At 41.4% G+C, this 21658-nt stretch overlaps 1 protein-coding gene across 1 annotated transcript; it reads right to left on the reverse strand.

Annotated features, from left to right (window-relative positions):
• Positions 1-3762: 3762 nt before the first annotated feature.
• On the reverse strand, positions 3763-20638 carry LOC148388333 (TSC22 domain family protein 2-like). Its single transcript, XM_088394294.1, has 3 exons — positions 18519-20638; positions 5955-6006; positions 3763-5745 (listed from the first exon to the last, which is right to left on the reverse strand). Exons 1-3 carry the CDS (start codon positions 19961-19963, stop codon positions 5464-5466), a joined length of 1779 nt encoding a protein of 592 aa, XP_088250420.1. The 5' UTR covers positions 19964-20638; the 3' UTR covers positions 3763-5463.
• Positions 20639-21658: the final 1020 nt, after the last annotated feature.

Raw genomic sequence — 21658 nt, forward strand, 5'->3', positions numbered from 1 at the left:
GTTTCTATTAATGCAATAACTGCGTGGTTGTTCTTTGGGTTTTCCAGTTTTCTTTAGCATTTTCAAAATATGCAAGTTTTTCTAATTGAAAGTTCTAAATTGTCCAAAAATGTAAATGTGAGTGTGGATGGCAGCCAACTGATTTTGACAGTCGAAATCAGATGCGATCAATTCAAGATGGTTCATTCATTTTTGCTCATTCAGTGTTGACTCAATCCCATATTAATAGAAAAGCCCTGCAAACATTTTTTTCGTTTCTAGTTTGGTTTGTACGTACCTCCTTCAATTTATGAAACAATTGATCCACTATTTCAATTACAGTAAACATATTATTTGCATATTAGTTTAACTTTCTCCACGCCAAGCTGTTTCTACATCGTGAAAGACTTTTCAAGTCGTCACCCGTCACGAACTGTGACAGTAAAGTCGCAGTAGTTGTGAGGTGTGGTTTCAAATGACTGAACGGTGAGTAATCATTTCATAACACGCGGGTAGCCCAACAAAAAGTATTGAATGGGAAAATGGATTGCACAAGATCTCGTTTGTGTGGTGTCATGTAATGTTGGGATACTTCACATTCTGTACGATTTGTTTGTGATTTTTTTGCCACTGCTGTGTTGTGCAATAAGCGGGCGGAAATTTGATTATATCGGCTGACCGGCATAAAGTGACGCAAATCGATTGTTTTCAGACAGGAGCTATGACATAAATTGGCTAAATCCAGCGTTTCAAGTGATACACAAACAGTCCGACTTTTTTTTTAGTGCAAGTTTGCAGCTGGTGTCAAGACACATTTACGATCATATCCGTTTGAGTCACGATGGGCAATCTAAAGTCTTTAATTAACATAAGAGACATGTTTTTGGAATGTGGGAGGAAAACAGTTTCAGGAAAAACCTCATGCAAGAACAGGGAAAATTCCACACAGAGAATTTCTAATAGAGATTGTAATCCAGATTTCTGAGCGATTAAAAAAAAAAACTCCATATCCAAGTAAAACATGGTGGAAGATCCACAGCTATGTTTGGCTAGTTTCTGAAAATTCATTAAGTTGAAGGCGGAACAGTTTTGTTTTCACTCACTGCCACTGTTACGTGGTACAATAAAATGATGGAAATAATCGGAAATGAATGAACGAAGGGTTCAGATCATGATTTATCAATTAGGAAATTTGTGAGGTGTGTCAATCCTTTCCTCCACTGATCAGCTGACTTCAAGTTACATGTCTGTTTTTTCCATTACAGGAGTGTGACAAGTCTGAAATACGTGTTAAGGAGTCAGGGACAAGTTTGAGCAAGTTGATGACAAAGTTGCTGGTGAGGCAAATGTTGCACCAAGGCTAGTGTGACTCACCACTGCAAATGGTGGAGCCGTGTCTAAACGCATCAACATATGAGATCTGTCGCAGTCATGCAAATTTGCTCAGAAGTGAGTGCATCATGAGGCAAGGTCACGGTTAAAGGGACCTTTTTTACCCCCTTTCATTTTGTCTGCTGAAAAATAAAATCAGGGAAAAAATTTTCTGCATTCTGTAGATTAGGTTCTGTTATCATGCAGTCTTTGAAGGGAATGTAAAATGGATATTGCCTTTTTTTGTTAGTATACAAATATTCAGGTGTCTGGGGTACCCACCTTCAACCAATTGAAGCAACCAATTAAATCTTTTATTATCTGCCTATTTCTGAAAATGTGTCCTTGAGTGAGCCCTTCTAAACTTTTGCCACACTGTTATGTAAGAGTGTCGCTAATTTACACAAAAATGCCTTCCACCAAGATCAAACTATTTTACAAAACAACGTTTAACAACCATGTTATTAAAGTACCTGGAAACTGTTTTAAATTTTGAAGTAAAAGCCTTCTTTAAAACATCAGCAGAGTGTCTGGGTCACTGTATTATGCAACGCTGTTATGTTCTCAGACGGAAAAACAAAACTTATACGGTCACTTGACCTCATCACTTCAAATAAATAGAAAAAAAATGTCATCCAAATCCCATTAGAGATTTAGAACTAAGTGATTATAGATCAAATTACTTTAACTCAATTCTGCAAGACCTTAGAAAGGTAAAGTGGATTCACATGGGGGCACTTATGAATCCATATTCTTGGAAGATACTGTTTACCGGGCCACTCTATTTTGACATTCCCTTGACCTGTTTTGAGAGGTCACATCAGGTTGAATGCTCCAACAAACCTGTAAAGTGGATTCACGTGGGGGCGCTTGTGAATCCATTATCTTGCAAGATACTGTTTATTGGGACACTCTATTTTGACCTTCCCTTGACCAGTTTTGAGAGTTCACACCAGGTAGAATGCTCCAACAAACCTGTGGAGGAAGTATCTTTGTTAAACAGGTTCTGAATTGGCATCCAAATCCCAGGCTTTGACAGATTTAGAGTTTTGGTGTAGAATTCCCCACCCTTCGTAAATGTGTCACGTCATCGGCAATCAACCACAATGTTGAATGATTTTGCTTTTTGTTATTTGGTTGTTATGGTTCATTGTAATAAAAATTGTGAAATTTAAATTTGATTTTTAATTTTGATTGTAAAGTGAATGAGTTTAAAACGTATCTCTAATCTGGACTTTTTAGTTACGTAAGAATAGAATGTGAAACATTTGTCACATGATCTAAGAGGGATCAAATTAGCATCAAAAAGACTGCTGGCTGCCAGTATGAGTCAAAGTGGTAGGTAGCATGTAGTGACGTTGTTATTGGTGTCTGAATGACAGCTGAACGACAAGAAGCGAGACTTCATGACTTCATTCTGGATTTTACACATGCCTCTGCCACAGCTGTCTTTCCTTTCTGCCGTGTTGGACCGATACCATCCACGTACTTCACCGCACTCTACATTACGTCTCAAATTCCTGACTGAAAACAATATGACGAAATATAAAAGAGGGGGTGGTTATAAATAATCTTTTTGATCTGTTTGAAATCCACACACATTGCTCAACATAATTTTTTTTAAGTTAACTTTTTTGTCAACTTTTCAGTGAACAATATAAAAAAAATGCTGAATTTTGACAATGGTCAGTTGAATTCTTTGGACTTTCAAAATATTTTGCTTTCTGCAACAATTTTTGCCATATTGAAAGAATTGACTGGACACGTATGATTTTGCAGTACAGTATGTCATACACAATATTTTTGAACAAATCTGTTGGGTCATCTCTTGTCGTTAGACTACATAACTGAGAAAAAACAGATGGGAGATTTACAGTTAAATTATGCTGACAGTCATCATAGATGCGACACTGTTTTTGTGATTTGCAACTCATTGAATAACCTGCAATCCAATTTGAGGCTGTATAATAGAAAACAACAGTTTTGAGTTATGTCGCAGTAAACTGGAAATGTGAATGTTTGACCAAATGTGTCCTGTGATAAACAGTACTCAGTCAAAGTTGGAGCTCACTTCACCTGTGATCCTCAACAAAGTATTAAAAAATAAATAATAATAATGATGTAAAAATAGGCCTCACATGTAAAAACATTCCAGACTCACATGTTCTCTGTGAAATCGAAGGGCTAGCAAGTTCAGGGCAACACATAAAAATACTAAAAGCAACTTCAGGGCAAAAACAAAGACAATCAGACATTCAGTCAGAGTGGTGATCCGGTATTACGTAATACTTTTTGTGGGTGGCCCAATGCCATTTGGTGTTTTTATTCTTCCATGGGAAAATCGTCAATATGCTGTGTGTTAAGAGGTTTTTATGCTCGGTAAAGAGCTCGGTCAATAAATACATACACAGGTTCTTAATAAAACAGTCATTTATTATAGTCTGAAAATTAAAATGTCTGAACAGCACATTACAAGGGCATCGTTAAGATTTTTCTCCAAGGCTCAGTGATCACTTCCGTACAGTACACTTGGCATGTACGCGGCATCTCCTTCAAATTAAACACAAGGAAAACAAAGAGAGGAATAAATGCATTTGTGGTTTAAAAAAGAAAAAAAAAAAGGAGTACATCTTGTACTAAGATAACTCGTATAATCTCCAAGTATTTTGGTTTGGTTCTAAGCCACATAGACCGCATCTGTATCACCTGACGATAGCAGGTGGCGCAATGAACATCCCAAAATGTCACTGCTGACTGGGTTCCAGCTTCAAGTTAAGAAATGTTTCATAGTTTCCTTATGGTCTGTGAATTATGTAATTATGGAAGTTTTTTGTTATTTTAAGGGCATGTCGGTATGCTACAATCAAAATTTAAATGCTAACTTCGTTAAATACATTAAAACCTGTAATGTAACATAAAATGGCTCATTTTCTCTCTTCTCCGTCAATTCCGCTGCATTTGTTCCCTTTCATCACAACTATAGCCACAGACAGACGCGCTGACAGAGAACACAAATTGAGTGCTGAAATTAAAAACATGACTTTAAAAAAGTGGTTTGCGTATAGGGCATGCAGGTCATGCAAAAGAGCCAAAAAATAAAGGGGGAAAGTGTGCCTTTTAAAAAAAAAAATAATAATAAAGGGGTGAAAACAGAAAAAGACTTACACAGCGTTGCGTCTTTGGTTATAAAATAGGTCCAACAATTTCACAGCTTTTCATCCCCCCAACCAAGCCCCTAATCTTTTGTTTGTTTCTACCCATTTAGACAAAGAAGAATTAATAGTTCGCTTTATCAAAACCCTGCCAGCACATATTTCATTTCTTGGCAGATTTTCCTCTCCTGTACTGTACATACCGTGTTCACTCTGAATACGTTACAAAATATACATTCAACCTGGATTTCAACTCATGCGAGTTCTGCTTTAGTGTTTCTTTCCTCCCCTCCGCTTCACTCACTGACACTTTGCTTGTTTGCGAGAGACTACCAAAACGTCCAGACGAGATTCTAAAAAGAGACAAGAGACTTTTTTGTCTTTTGTGACATTGTTCGTGACATTATGAAAATAGCAGCCCTGAAATAAATAAATGCAATTACTAAACGTGAACTAATAATGAAAATGTTACATGTCAAAGGATGGTGGCTCTGAGGAAACAACAACTAAAGTAAGCTTTATGTTGCAGCATATCTTGAAGGAGGCAATGGACTTGCTCCGCCGGACGCCTCTGCTGATGATGACTCATCCCTTGGTCACTTCCGGCCCCCGTGAATGATGTGGCGTGTGGACGCTGACATTGCAGAAGCTTCACTCGCCACTGGGGCCATCCCACATGTCTTGCACTGCCCTTTTGGACCACTTGTTGCTCCACCGCCACCGCTGTGCTCCTGCTCCCTTGTGCCACCATCTCACTTCAGCTTGTCGCTTTCAATAAGACTTTGCAAGGAGTGACGATGGCTCTCTTTCAAGATGATGTCCCTATTTTCCTCAAGTGGAGCACAACGAACGCAGCGCAGCGTTGTAGGGACGGTATGCTTTTGTCTATGCTCGACAGAGGTGTGGAATTGAGCGTATGGAACGGTGGATGCGTTTGGGTGCGAGCCGGGTAGGGAGGGGATCACGCCGAGGTGATGTTGGGCTGGTGGGGGATGCTCTGAGCCCCCTCAAGGTGTGTCAAGGGGGTGTTGTTGTTTGTAATGGCTGCATGTTGCTGCTGCTGCGGGGGCGACGTGCTGCTGTGGCTGGAGAGATGGTTGAGCTGATCCGAGTTGGCCAACGACTTAAGCACGGCGTTCTCGCGCTCCAGCATGGAGTTGCGCTCGTACAGCTCCTTGATCTGCTCCTTCAGCACCTCCACCTCCTCGCGGACGGCGTACATTAGATGGCTCTTAACCAGATCCTGCGGAAACAAACATTGTTATCATCAGGATTATAAATAAATTATAATCAAATTTGGGCCAACGGGCTATTTGATTAAATTTGGTACTACAACCGACATCTGGTTTGTGACAATCACCGAAGATATTGCTGTACTTCTCGTAAGCACACGCGTGGTAATGTGTTATATATTGAAATAAGCACAACTCGCTCACACTGGGAAAAACTCACCATGGCCTGTTCAATCTTGTTGTCGATGGCAACTACGCTGGCACCGGATGCACTGTGGAGGGGGAAAAAAAAAAAAAACACATAAGAACCACACATCACACCACATGCTTCACATCGACACACCACGCAATTCACAATCATATCACTTCCGTTAAGCAGCTCGTGGCAACCAAAGAGTGACACAAATTTCTTCACTATAATTTCCTGGAGTTGTTTTACATGCTGTCTGGTTTTTTGTCAAGGTAACCCAGCGGCCACCAAGCAGCTGAAAACTAAAACATCAAGCCAGGCCATGTGGTGTGTCATAATCACCAAATACCGAGCCGATCGCAGCTAAATCCATATAGACCCATATTTAATCACATTTACATTGACAATTAACTAGTGTTGTGCTGTTGGAGTTGTTGTCTATCCGTGCTTAGCCTCAATAAAGAGAATATTTGCTTTGAGTAAACTATAGAAAAGCGCATTATAAATTCAATGCGTTTTTATTATTATTTATTTGCCCACTAGGGGAAGCTGTAATGGTGGTGATGGTTTAAACAACTAATGTAACACCACCTTTTGGGGAAACAAAAAACTAATTTAAATGAGTGGCCGTGATCATCGTTTAACAACAACAACAACAACAACACGCGGCGTGCAAGCGCTCACGTCCAACACGTTGGACGACCACCGCACGTAACGCACGTAGACGACCCTCGCGCAAACACAGAAAGATTCGGGTTACATGACGCGCGGTACAAATCGGGCGAAGAGAAGAGTCACACACTTAAATCCAAAAAAGTTTCAAAAGTCACGTTTCTTTTTACCTGCCGCATCTCGCTCTGTAAGGCATCAAGCGCCCGGAATATGTGGGAGAAGACCCCGGCGAACACGAAAGACTGTAGCTCATTGTGCAGCGCATCTTAGCAACTCTCCACACAAAAAAATAAGTCAAGTGTCCAGGTAATTTTCAGCTATTACGGTTTCTACTTGGCCGTCCCGTCGCTATGTATCCAACAGGAGAAAACAAGACAAGGACTGTCTTAAAAGGCAGCTCGCGTGGTCACATGGGAAGCAATCACAGGGGAGGAGTTGAGCAAGCAAGCCGCCTACTTGTACAGCGAAGCAGATTTCTTTGCAGGTTATATTTTTAATCAGGAGCCTGACAGAAATAGTCCATTGTGACTCTCGAGACCAAGAGTGATTTTTTTTTTTTCCATTTCAAATGACTGCTTTATTTTTCTTATTTCCATAATACAAACAACGTTGTAGGTGAACAATTAGATCCTTCACTTTACGTTTAATTTCAGTTGACATCGTTCACAACAAATCTTCTGAACCCCATTCAAACTTTGTGACCCATTTAAGTCTCCTAAATGCCACTGTCGTCCAAACAACCCTCTAAAATCACATTCTACTGAATTCATACACTATACTTGCATTAAATACAGGTCAAATATTTTTTTACATTTTCAAATGATGAAAATGGAAAAAAATCTAATCAATCGCCTGATCATGAATTACAAGTGGTGTTTCATCTCACCTGAGTTTTTTTTATTCAGAGTCCATGAATGCCGAGAACAATTTGAATTTGTGGCATTCCACAGTAGCTGTGTGATTTGAGGCCCTGATAAATAAGGTGAACACATTCCACCCTTAAAAAGACGAACTGTTCACAATGGGAGAGAAAACGTTTCAAATCCAACTTTGCTTTAAATGTGTTTTTGTTTTGTAACACCAGCGAGAGACAAGGCCGGCTGGATTCAAATTAGTTTACTGACTGAGCTTCTTCTTGCGCAAAGGCAGACAAAATCCCCTCATCTAATTTGTTTTCATTCCGTTTCCAACAAAAACAAAACACCCGGTACATCTTATTCAAGAAGAAAGACACGTGGTGGTTTATATAAGGACCTCTTGCTGCGCTAACCTCCACATGGGCCTGCCCCTACAGATTGCAACGACGTCCACACGCGCATCCTCCAACGGGACCTTCAGCACATTCCATCCGCGGACACCTCCGGCCTCGAGGCCAGTTTTTCCCGAGCCAAACATCTGTGTCAGAGCCAACATCATGCTGTGACACGACACAGCAAGAACGGTAGGGTGTCCAGGCAATTTGTTTCTACAAGCTTTTGGGTTGAGTACCAACTTTTCTGTGGAACATCTATTCATGGGGGGGGGGTCCTACAGGCACACTCCAAGTTCACCACTGTAAATAGACTTCACATAAAGACGGCATGAGACAACAAGCACATGTCACCACATCACATGACTCACCATGGCGTCACATAAATCAATGAGCCCGCCACTCGCACACAGATGGACCGGCACACGTCCCTGTCCCAAATCATACAAATACTCCCAGTGGGGTGTGGGGGGCAGCTGGACAAATGAGACCTGAGTGGATTTCAAAACAATAGTTGGGAGGGAGAGGACTACAACAGAGGAGCACGCTCACCGATGACTTACTGTTGCTCGACAAGTTCTGTTTTCTTCAAGGTGCAGTTTGGCGACATCACCAGATGGTGTCAGCAGAGTTTCCAATTTCACAATTCAAAGTAATACGTTAAAGTCGTGGAAAAACATGCAAAGTTTCCACCAATTTTTATTTATTTTTTTTTAAGAAGAGGGTTTTGTGGTGTGATCTAACTATGCTTAAAAACTATGTTTTTTAATTGTGCATAAAAAAACAAATTGTTTTTGCAAACAAAATAGAATCGTCAATTGTTATTTGAAATGGCTTCTCGTGTTTTCAATCATGACTGACAATTTCTTCTCAATTGGCAGAAAATAGCACATGAAAGCCAAATTTCAGTTTATTTGATTTAAAATCAGATGTAAAATATGTTTGAGTCTTACAAAACACCATTAAGCGCATTTCAAATCCCCTGACCTTTGTTGAATAAATAACATGAACAAATAGTTGCTGTCCTCATTGTATCATGAGGTCAATGTTGACAATTGCAGGATGTCGGAATAATGTGAATATGTGCCCAGGAACAAAAAGATTGTAGGATGTGTTGTCTACCAATAGGGAGGCTCGCGTATAGACAACGAAGACTAAACAAAATCTGACTTGGATGAGGGACGCCTTGTCTGTGGATTGATGTTTTATTTTCCTAACATGAAACTAAGAGTCATTAATAGGTGTGTGTGTACAGCCCCCATAGCTTCCTCAAAAACATACAGAAGGAACTAGGCCTGATACTCATTATATAATCCCCAGACTCAGGATGGCGGAGGTCATGAGAAATAATCAAAGCCCTTAAGCAGTCCACGATTTGCTAAAAGTCAACATTTTTTAGCTTGAGCCACTCTGTTGATTGGGATATGAAAAGTCTTATTTTTAAAGCTCTTGCGTAGGGACAGCAATGTTTGCAGTTAGCACTCCACCACTTGGCTCCTGACGACATATGCGAGGTGTTGTGTGACAAGGCTCAATTTGCCAACACACCAGGAGTCCATGTTTATGGTTGTTCAGTTTAAAGTCATCCGAGTCAAAAGCAGCTCTTAGCATGTATCCATGCATCACTACACCACTCTGCTCCTCAAATCATTTGGGGGAATTTAAATATGCCCCACTTACTTGTTTTAATGTGATTAAGGCCCAACTGGAATGCAAGTTAAAGGTTGTATTGGCAAAATCCAGGGTTCATGGTGAGGGAGCATCTGTATTCCGCAGCATATGCATCACGAGATCAAGAAGGTTCTCTTTGAGTATTGAAGAAGATGCTTTGAATCCATCTAATATCATTAGACACGGCGCCTTTAAAAGCTTGTACTGACATGTCAGCTGGGATATTACTTAATCGGTCACATTTTGAAATGGAAATTATTTTGCTGCCGACTAATTGCCTACATCTATAGCTTTAGGGAATTTTTTGTTAATTTCTACTTGCCCAGTGACGGAGTTTGCTGAAAGCTGAATAGAAACATTGATGCTTGTGATAGGAAATTCCTGAGCATGACAAGCCTTTAACTGACCAAGTGTGAAGCAATGAAGCGATGCTGGTCAAGGGAGCCATGTGTGCTCAGTAAACGCTCGTGGTATTAATATAGGTCAAATGCCATCCAAGTTTCCAAAGATAAAGTTGACAATTTACAAATGTTACCTTTAGAATAGTAGAAACCTTAAGACCTGCTTGCAGTTACATAAGAGGGCCACGTTGGGGAGGAGTTTAAGATAGCGCCCCGTCAATTCCTCCGTCAAAAAAATGATGTACTCAAAGTCTTTGAAGAACGAAACAATTGAATTGGATTGGGTAAGGTACTTTATGCTCCACAGCCTATTGGTCAATGTGGTTTTAATTTTTGGTCAACAATGTGATTCCAATTGATTCTGTGCCAATGACAGTATTTTGGGAGGGAAAAAAATAAAGCTTCAAAGGGTGTTACGTAAACGGTTGGTACTGTTGGAAATATTTAATTGAATGTTAGTGACATCACTTATTCCAGTCACATTATTAGTAACACTATGTTTAAAGAGTGGTGACCTCAGCTCAAAACTCTAAAGGTACATTTTGCGACTTTCTTATTGAAGCACATTTTAAGCCCTTTTAGATAACATTCTCAAATCCCTAATTGAGTTTATGGGAATGAATTCATTTCATACAAAACATCAAAAAGTGTGAAAAGATTAAAAAAAAAGAGGTGACTGAGAACAAATGTCCCACTGCAACTCGCGTACTTTGAGGCATACATTAGGAACATTTGGTTCGACTCTGCTAAAGTGGACACAACTCAATCAACACTTCCAACTGACACAATGTGTTTCAAGTTTCCCAGAGGCGTCTCTCCATTCTGGTCCTTTTTAAAAAACACGTGCCCTGTCTATTTATGATAGCAGCCGTACCCGAGCAGAAAGTCAATCAAAGCAATGACCTATAGCAGAACTATGTAAACATCAAGGACTGGCAGCAGTCCAAAGTCAACTGATCAGCTTTTATTTTTCTTATTGACACAGCAGCAAATATTCGACTTATCCGTCATTCATAACACAACCTGAGTGTGTGCAACTATTCTGCCGGCTCCACCCTCAATAACCCTCACAGCTTCAGCTTCATTGTCTTTTATACAAAGCAAGGGAACCTCAGCATTGGTACAGGCTGCCTTACTCAACAGGCCAAGAATGCAAAATGAATACTAATCAGATTTGCGTCGACGAATGTAAATAACAGACTTCAGGGGGGATACATCATCTACCGCAGCCTGGTTGTGTTATTTGAGTATGATCTGCTCTGTGCGGTGCTAAAATCTCTTGACCCTCAGCTATCCCAACCACCAGTGGCTTGTGACTGACAAAACGTTATCACTGATGGCTTAAAAGCTGCCAGGACAGTTACCAATTGCATTGACATTTACGACAGCCTAGTGCTATTTATCTCCAAGCATTATAACAATTCAGTGACTGAAATACCCACAGTGACAAGTCATTTGATTTGGCAACTAGCCCTTCAAATAGACCTGAAAGTCTATTAGGGGAATTAAATGATTGCTCTGTTCCAAACAGTGGCTGAGTTCCGAAAATTATGAATGTGAGTTCTAAGAATAACTGTCCGTACATTCATCGGTTAACAAGAAAACACATGTATTTATGTGTTGTTGCTATTCACCAAAACTAGAGAACGACTGGCAGAACCCATGGGCATGTTGGTAGCCATTGCGCATTGTTAAAACTGTATTTGATTCCAGGTGAAAATGACGCAACTGTTGATATGTAGCGTGACACCCCCAGTTCAACAATTGCCAAGTGTCAACAAATTACATAACCAAGATTTATACTGATCTGTCCTCACGTCATCAAATAAACTCAACTACATGTTGGGAAATGACACCTTTGCATCACATAAATGTCAAAGTAATAAAAGAGTACTGATGGACTAATTTTAGTAGGTTACTTGAGTGCGTCGACTGGGTACTGAGGCAGCCACTCCAGGCCACACAAACAAACAAGCAAACACATCCGAGCTCATACCTATTCTTGCTAGGCTTTGACGCTTGTTATCCGCGAGGCCGGAAAGCCTGGTAGAAAGTAGTGGAAGGTTTTTTTTTTTTTTTTTTAGAAAGTGAAAAAAGAGAAGAAACATGAGGTAAAGCAACGGAACGAGATATTCTTTGAGTGGGAAAGCGAGGAAATGTCAATAAGTGAGGGTGCCAGAGGTCAGTGGGGTGATCATTCAACCAGAGCATGGGTAGTCAAAGAGGAACAAAAAACCAAAAGCAGGAATCGAGAGAGAACTGTTCTCGCTTTCTGAACTGCTGGTTGGTTTACAGTTAACTTTCCATATCAGAACCAATGCAAGCGTTATCTATGCCTGAACAATTGTACCGTGACCAGCCCTGGGACCTTGTCCTCACACATTGGTGAGGCATGTCAATGCTGTGAGTTTTAAGATCTCCCTAACTGCAACTGCTGTGAGCTCAGCCATATTAACAAGGCAAAACCTTGGTTTTATTGCTACAGTGGGGGAAGTTTGTAAGCACAATGACTTGTTTGCGAATGCATCAGTGGAATCTCAGTTGATGAACTTGCAATGTTCCAAGATGCTTTTCATACACTGAAGCAAGTTTTGCAATTAAAATGATTAACAAAAATGGAATGAATGCATCGCAGCCAAAGAATCAAGTCATCTTGCTGGGGCAGCCCCGATGAAAGACAAAGAGCAGACATGAATATGAAGTCTACTCTGCTAAACTGCAGAGTACCCTCGATGTACGACCCACCTCAAAAAAAGACAGCCGTGGGGATAGAGTGAGATACTACTTGGAATAAATCCGTCCAACAATATACTATGAATACAAGCTCAGTTACCATGGTGCAACAGGGTGTCAAGAATGGGCCTCCTATGAGATGCCAGAGGCTACATTGCACCCAACTGTCACATGTGAAGGACCGATCTATGGTCCTATGATGTGTGCTTTACAAGGGATTGAAATTAAAACGCCTGTCAATCAAAAATTCCATGTTTGTATTGCATAACAAACCTTTCCAAACAGGTTGCTAAGCAGAGCCTAAGGCACTGTGGGATTAGAAGCAATATGTAATTTGACATGATAATGGGGTTGTACAAAGTTTTAACATCAGGGGTGCTAATAATTGTGGCACACACGATTTTTTCCACTGAATAAAACAACTTGGATTAAAAATGGGCTTTTCTTCTTTCCTTCATATTATTTTGGGGGGGCAGGGATTTATTAGAAAGTCAAGACTACATCTTAACCAGGGGTGCCAATATTTATGGCAGGATATCAAAACATGGACATGATGCTATGTTTGGAGTTCTCATCCTGTTGTGATTTGAGTACATACCACGGGATGGGACTGAGAAACCCCCCCCCGCTCCATAATAAAACTAAAACAAAACAAAAAAACGGACGCGACCCTCTGCAAGGGTCCAAGCTTGCAGCCAGTACCTGATTAAGTCTAAGTCCTTGTTACAGAGCTAAGGATGGAAAAACTCAATCTTTCTCATTGTCCTAAATTGCACCATGACACAATGCTTCATAAAGTGGTGTTTTGTACATCATTTATAAATAAACAAATAAACAAAATTAGCTTGGGTTTGCAGGAAAAGTAGAGTGAAAAGAATGCACATGTAAATCTGAGCATTGTCATAAAAAAAAAAAAAAAAGGTTTACATTACAGCTTTCACATAATTGTTAATGTGACTAATGATGAATCAGTATATTACCATCAAGGGTGGATCATTTAGCAGAATGCCAGCCTGAGGCAGCAAAATCACCATGGTTGCTCAATTTCCCTAAACATGGTGAATATTATTGAATTATTTTCATTTGAAAAGATTCTAAATACTACACACAACAGCGACAATCTCATGTTTACAGAATAAGCAGTAACGGTGTAATGAAACGTGATTTGAATCGGAAAACAGCTTTTGATTGATTGATGCATCGGTACACAAACGAATTAAACTAGCTCGTGGCCCAATCAAAAATATCCAAATGTTGCGGATGATATGTTGCTCCTTTGAATTTCATTACCTTGAACAGTTTGAAATTTGACATGTTGGTACATGTTAACCACTGCTGAAGTGTGACGAATCTCTTTGAAGAAATTGCCACATTTACAATACGGAAAAGTTCATCACTATAGTGAGACGTTTACTTTCAACAACAAACTCATTGCATCATACCCTGTATAACTGAGCTGTACCATATCAAACAGAATTGTAATCGATATTCAAAACCACTTCCAAATTCCAAACTTGTAATGTCTAACGCCAGATCCTGGCTTTGGTGTAGTTTCTTGCAAACAAGCCGTCCTCTTACTGGTTGCCTGGGCATTCGTATATCTAGGTCAAGTCCAATACTAGCAACTTCCTGTGACAAATTGCAGCCAACTCCTTTGACACGGTGTGTGTCTTTTGGACATTGCATTCATGACCGAAAGTTACCTTGGCTTAAAATACGGCTTATTAAGCCTTTGTGACACTTTCCTTTCTTTTGCCAGAGTGATGTAGTGTATTTGGCAGCATCTCAAGGCCATAAAATAAAGAGTAATAATACTGAAACCTGATGCCCGCCAATAGAAGGTCATTCATGCTTTACGATTCTTTGATGAAACGTGCTCCTCGATAATAATGGTAAAAAGACAAACAACGTGCATTTTCAGACTTTCAACGTCAGTCGAAACCACATTGTAAATGACGGTGGCTGACAAGTTAGAAATAAACAGATGGTTTGGTTGGTGAGCAGTAAACGTACCATCTATTTGAGGTCACATTTATAGATATCAATCAAGTGTTAGTAGGTCATCTAGCCACAATGAGTCATCTCCACTTACTCATTCAAACTTACATTCTAAGAAAAAAGGAGCAAAAGTTGTGAAATGCTGATGACTGGAGATGGTTCGAGAAAAAGGGGAAGCGATTATTGTAAAAATCGGTTAACTTAAATATGTGTCTCTCGTAGGTAGAGAGAGCTTTTGACTTGCAACATGTCCTTAAACAAAAATGTCTTTGTGGAAAATCCCACACTATTCTACACCACGGGCAGTCATAGTGAATCAGAACAGTGGATGACACCCAATGAAAGGAAGCGAGCGAACAGAGAGAAGAATGAATGACTCAACTGCAGCTGGCTGCCATGCTTTCTTCACATCCTCATTAGTAACGATTCAGACATCTCGAAGGCACTGTAATGTCCTTGTTCCAGTCTCGAGTCCCACTCTCAATAGAATGCATGGTTACGACAACTACATATTTTAAAGAGAGATGGCTTAACCGCATTCTTCATTAGACCTAACGAGGTGAGGCCCAAGACCAGATCGGCGGGCATCCTTTAGAAGTCTTAAAAACCGCCATAAACATGCACAACAATGGGCTTAATATTTTTCAGTGTATCCTTAAAGAGTAGATGAAATCATTACTTTGACACAAAATCTACCATCTCGTTTTCAAACATCTAATAGCGCATGCGTCACAATGCTGCAGATGCATCAGGCACAACAGCAGCAGCCACATGGGAGTGACACCAAGGCAAAATGGCGGTGAGCTACGGGTGTGTTGGGTGCTAACAATTGATCACCCGACTGACTGTGACCATACCTTGGAGAAACTGTGACACGCACAAACACACGGGAACGTCACACATGGCTCAACATAGCAAGTACAGGCTGGTAACAAGCAGCTGTCAACAGGTTCTCTCTTTGGTCTAAGGACTGGCTTTGAAAAGAGCTGTGCATACTTAACATACTGTAACTCCTCAAAAGATGGGTCGAACCAGTTCGGCCTTCAGAGTATTTTGGAAAACCCAATAAACACCAGCAGTTTACGCACACTTCTCATTCCTGGAATAGATGCAACCTGCCACCAGATCTTATCCAACCACTACATAACCTGTTTGGAGTTTGACTGTGTACAGTAATTCCATACAGGGGACAAGCCTACCAAGCGCGTTTTTGGAATGTGGGAGGAAACCAGAGTACCCGGTGGAAACCCACGCAGGTATGGGGAGAACATGCAAACTCCACACAGGAAGGCCGAATCCGAAATTGAACCCACAATCCCTGCACTGTGAGACGTCCTAACATCAACACCTGAAAAATCTGTCAAAGTAAATATTTCATACCAGCTAATATGAAAAATTTACATTTTGACACGCTTTTTAGTTGTATGAGCCAGCCCTATTTTGCAACTTTGTAGTCCCATTCTTAACAGTTTAACCTCTATTATTTTGCTCTTCAACTTATTTTGAAAGAAGACAACAACTCATGGAGTCGATAGCTTTATTTTGCACTTTTGTTAATTAATTAGCAATTCTTCCTAAATGAGAGTGAACTGTTTTCTTTTGAAATCAAATTCTATACTGCTCAATGTGTGTTCAGCCTTTTGTTAGAAGTATAAAAGGGATTCCTTTGAAAGTATCTGTCATTGGTTCTACAGAAATTATATGTTTAAAAGTTTGAGTTACTTGGTATTTTGCATACTTGAGCGTTGTTATCGGTCTGGAAAAAAAGTGGTATTGAACATCCCTAATAAATATTGTACTAAGCACCAACTGGAGTTAAGTAGGGACTGGTGGTGGTGAGATAGTTCCATGAACAGCTAGTGGTCCAGTGGCCCAAAATGAAGCTGGCAGAGAGCCAGATGCTCAACATGACAATCCAAGCTATTCAAGGCTCCAAGAATTTCTCCCTTGGAAGTTAAGGCAGCCCAGCTATCAGTGGAAAATAAGCTATTCCCTTGTGTCCAGGCCATGGCAGCAACCCATTTGCCACCAGCAACACATGGCCATTGCAACTGAGACCCCCCCCCCCCCCCCCTTAGACTGTCAAACTGCCAAGAGGGAGACTGGAGGGAGGGGCACCGCGACACTATAAATACATAACACATGTGCACATCCTGATATCTCACCATTGTGGAAGTCTTTGTCTGATAAAATATGGTAAAATATTTTTTCGGGAGTTTACTGGGAGTCTTCTTCTAGCTTAGAAGATATCATCATAGAAAGAGGGTTCTTGGAGGTGGATTACAAGTGCTTACACTTTGAACTCAATCCAATCTTTTGAATTCAATTAAATCGTTAATTTGTCAAATGTGAACTGCTATAAAACATTTTAAATATTCACACAAATAATTAATAGTAGATATATGACAAGAATTAAAAAACAAATGAAAATCATTGGAGTGACACTGGATTCCTTGTGGCCATATTAGGTGGATGCTGCCTTAAATATAGCCATAATAAAAGATCCCAATGTTTTCTCCCTGATCATCATTCCAATTAATTTCCCGTTAAACTCACAATGGTGACAACCTGGCATCTGTGATGAAGCCCATCTTGCAAGATGACATTTGAAGGGCTCCTTATCAGACCGCAACTTTCCCTGACATCAAGCGCATGTGGGTGTGCAAGTTTTCCTGGTGACAACGCACGTCGACTATCACATACTATGTCTGGGCCCACTGACTTGTTTGCTTAAGAGGTGGTAGATTGCCAAAATAATCTCAATCATGTAAATGTTATTGTGCTGGTTATAAATTCCATCCCACCTTTTATTGAAAAGGGCTCCACACATATTGATAGCGCTTGATAAATAGCTGGCCAAACACGTGCTTGCTGGGACACTCCATGTTTGAACGAGTTTTTAATTACTAATATAACTAATATATTCAAAGTGTAAATAAATTGTAAAACTTTGACAAGACCGGCAAATTACGACGGCTAGACAATTTAAAAAAAAAAAAAAATTGAGTCAAGAAACAGGTCAACACCTAGCTACGCTGTCGTGTCAACAAAGACACTGAAGACTTCAGTGCCAGACCAGAACACACAGTCATCCTGCCATGTCATCCTACACACACGCGCACACGTGCACATACACACACACACACACACACACACACACACACACACACACACACACACATGCCTTAAAGCTCTCTGTGGTCCTCATAGGTGTGTGCATGTCTGTATGACTAATGCAAAAGTGACCTTCTTCATTCTACATCCATTAAATGTCCTGCCCTGCTGCCAACATCGTCATAGCAACACGGGCGTGCAAAGAAGTCAGTCCACTTTCCATCACTTTCGTTTCTGTCTTCCCAACTAAGAAAGAGGTACCGGCTGTTCCTTTTGTGATTATCTAGGACAACGCACGCACACGCACTGTTCCTTACTTGTGCACATTGTCAAGCCAATTGCAGTGCAGTTCAAGCAGTATGAGAGCCTGCTGACAAGCCCCTAAAAATCTCTGTTGTGTGTATGTGAAGGGGTACTCTAAGCAAGACTCAACATTCACATGGTTTTGGAGCTAAAAGAGGCAGAATGGTGTGTCTCATAGTCACACTCGGGGGGAAAAAAATAAAAATCAGGCTCTTACTTAACACCTTCCTAAAGGACACCCTTTCATGGCTGAAAAGACTTTTGTCAGGGGGCGGACAACATTTAAAAGGATATATTAACCCCAGGTTGCTTCAAACTACCCAAATAATGTAACTATCCATAAACTACATCTATTCACATTCACACCATCCTCGAATGGGAATTGAACTCACGCCGCCCACAACGGACAAAATCGCTCTTTAGAATAGTAGCGACTGCAAAACATCCTCTTACCTGTCCTCATCACCATCCATGGTTATATGGATGCCAAAGAGGCTGTTGACAGCAGGACTGGGAAGGCCAAAACCTTCTCTGATGAAAGGCTTCATACTGTCTTTCACTGGCATCACACTGCCACTGGGCTGAGGTAGGACTTCAGATTTGGGCCAACCATCTTCTGTCTGCTTACTGAATCCAGTGAGAAGGCCTGTGCTGATTCCTCCGATGCCAGGAATCAAACTCGTCCCACCTGTAGGGGTAGTGGTGGTCGTGGCCACTGTGACAGGCACATTCAGGCCACCGCTGGCGGCAGAGGAGGTGGCGGCAAGACGTAACCCACCCGAGGGCTGTGTAGGGTTGACCAGGTGCGGCTGTTGGGCACCTCCTGTTGCCATGTGGAGCAGGAGGCCCTGGGCGGAGGGTGCATCGACACCTAGCCCCTGGGGTACCGAACCAGCTAGCATGATAGGAGACAAGGGGCCCACAGAGTGAGGCGTTATAGGAAGAGTGCTTGAACCCAAGTGCTGGTAGTCTAGCTGGCTTGTGGGATGGTTCGAATAAAGAAAGTGCTGGACTTGTGTAACGGGCGGCACGATGGGAGACTTCTGCTGCAGGGAACTTTGGTGCACGCCCTTGAGGTTATTCGAGAGGAATTGGGGAGCAGCAGGTTGCATATTGACCTGAGCGTGTTGCGTTTGTTTTGATGCTGTTGAGTACCCTGTGGGCTGGAAGGCACTAGCTCCACTCCCAATCTGGGGGACCAAGCCAAAGCCTTGCTGCACAGTCTCTAAAGAAAGAGTGGCATGAATACCGTCGTCCACGGCATTCTCCAAAGCCTGTGAGGAGGAAGTGCTGGTGGAGACTACGGTGTTACTGGTGGTCCCTATTCCACTGTCCCGTTCTGTACTGTGATCGACGGTCACATTTGGCTTGATGCTATCCACAGTCCGATTACCATTGGAATCAGAGTCTTTGTCATGGAACTCAGTGCAAGTCCATCTTCCTCTTCTGAAAGGCTCACCCGTACCATGGTCGAGTTTAATGACCCTGAAGCGAGAGCTGCAAGTATTCGCAGGTGCAACAGTGGTAGAGACAGTGGCAGGCGGAACAATGGGCACACTTGTTACCGAATGCTGTGGGGTCGCACGACCGCCGCATGCATTTTTATTATTGGCGAGAACCCCATTGACAGGAGCTGTCAAAGCAGCCTGACCATCCAGCGTGGGAGACACGTTGTTTAAGATTTCCTCGGACGAGCTCCTATCGCACACAGCAAGGTCAGCTCGTGACATATCTTCTGTTCGGGACTCGTCCGGGTCGTCCAGACTCTCTGTGTCGTCTGCGGTGTTGTTGGCCGCCACCTGAGCCTGCGTAACACTCGTGATCTGGAAACAACTCTTCTTCTTCGCTGGCATTTTCGACATGTTGGCTTGCTCTGTCGAGTCAATGTATTCCCACATGAAACGAAGCGGCGCGCGTCCCGTCTTCTACTGATAAATTCACTGAAGGTGGACACAACATGGAGACGTACCACCACAGCACTTTTCCATACCATTTACCTCTCGCTCAGTCAACTCGGAGAAAAGTCACAAACACGGTCCAAGACTGTCCCAAACTCCTGTGACCTCACGCGGTGTCCAGTCACTGCACTCCTCCCCGGCCTCTCTGGCACCCAGTCAGCCGTCCTTGTGTCCCTGGGAGCCCCGCAACAAGCAGGCCCTTGTCCGAGATGTTCAGCAGCTGTCCCCGGGACTTCAGCCGGAGGCAGGCCCGGCCCGGTTTGTGAGCCCACTTCTCTCTCTTTTTCGATTTGCCGACTAGCCGAGTTAGCTCAAGTGAGCTAGTTTCGCCAACAGGTGTGGAATCATAATGTAAACATTCCTCCCGGACCCTTCCAGTAGAAAAGTATAGTCCAGCGGCGGAGAGAGGATAAGACGTCAGGAGTCGTTGAAGTTTGGCCTCTGAGTGTCGTAAGTTACTTGTGACTGTTAGCTGACAGATAGCCACAAGAGCACCGTAACTGGAAGCTCGGGTGCTGGCTGCCTGCTAGCTGAAGCTGCTGCTGCTGCGTGCCTGCTTGCTTGCTTGCTTGCTTGCTTGCTTGCCTCTCTTCCACCAGACAAGATGGCAAGTGCCAAGTGCATCCTGGGTAAAGAGGTCAAACACGTTACTCCAAGCGTAAGAAATATTTTTAAATAATCAAAATAAAAATTAATGTCGTACTTTTACTCTGAATAATTTCCTTTCGTAGGGATTTTGACAACAAAACGATTCAGCATTGCTCATACATTACTAATACGGGAAAGTATTTCAGAAGTCGTCACTTCCGTTTTGTTTAAAGCGTACTCCGGAGAACTTCATATTCCGGGATAATATGGAGTTGCCCTGTGATGTGTGTGTTCTTTTTTCTTCTTTTTCCGCTGGTATCGTGTATGCTTTATTTATTCATTTTATTTATTTATTTATTTATTTATTTATTTATTTATTTATTTATTTATTTATTGTCTGTCTGTCTGTCTGTCTGTCTGTCTGTCTGTCTGTCTGTCTGTCTGTCTGTCTGTCTGTCTGTCTGTAGTTGTTGATATGTGCAAAGGGATGTATGTTATATCTAATGTGTTTGTGTTGAATAAATGTTTAGTAAAATAAAATGACAACAACAAAAAACGTAATATTACAGTATTATGTGAAATAAAGTGTTTAAAAACGGACGGTGCTTTCAAAAAATGTGTAAGGGTCAATTCCGGCTATGGTTATTATTGCGTCCCCACATTATATTCTTACAATCAACGAATTGTTTATTGAGAAAATATTTTAACATTGATTGTCTTTCCTTTAACATGATCACAAAATGTCTGTAAAAAAAATTTTTTCATGAAGAAAATGTATATATTCCTTTAAAAGATGCCCCCAGGCAAATGTTCAAAGTTTTCGAGACACATGCAATTGTAAATCAATAAAAATCCAACTTTATTATTATGTATATCCGTTTTCGACATCACTTATTCTCCTGAGGGCCAAGGCTGAGCTGGATCCAAACCCCAATGATTATGGGCACATAAAGCCAGACAACCGTTCATACTTATGGACAATTTAAATTAGCCTTCAATGAACCTACCTACATACTTTTGAAAATGTCATCCATCCATTTATTCATC

The sequence above is a fragment of the Syngnathus floridae genome, chromosome 13, assembly GCF_059516105.1.
Source record: "Syngnathus floridae isolate MCC-2025c chromosome 13, RoL_Sflo_1.0, whole genome shotgun sequence".
Lineage (NCBI taxonomy): Eukaryota > Metazoa > Chordata > Actinopteri > Syngnathiformes > Syngnathidae > Syngnathus > Syngnathus floridae.

What these genes read in the sequence shown, in the direction of transcription:
- LOC148388333 (XM_088394294.1), bottom strand. Translation starts at nt 19,963, where the DNA reads ATGTGGGAATACATTGACTCGACAGAGCAAGCCAACATGTCGAAAATG. An exon ending in ATGGATGGTGATGAGGACAG is followed by an intron (nt 6,007 to 18,518) that starts GTAAGAGGATGT and finishes CCCCCTCCACAG; the next exon opens with TGCATCCGGTGCCAGCGTAG. An exon ending in ACAAGATTGAACAGGCCATG is followed by an intron (nt 5,746 to 5,954) that starts GTGAGTTTTTCC and finishes TTGTTTCCGCAG; the next exon opens with GATCTGGTTAAGAGCCATCT.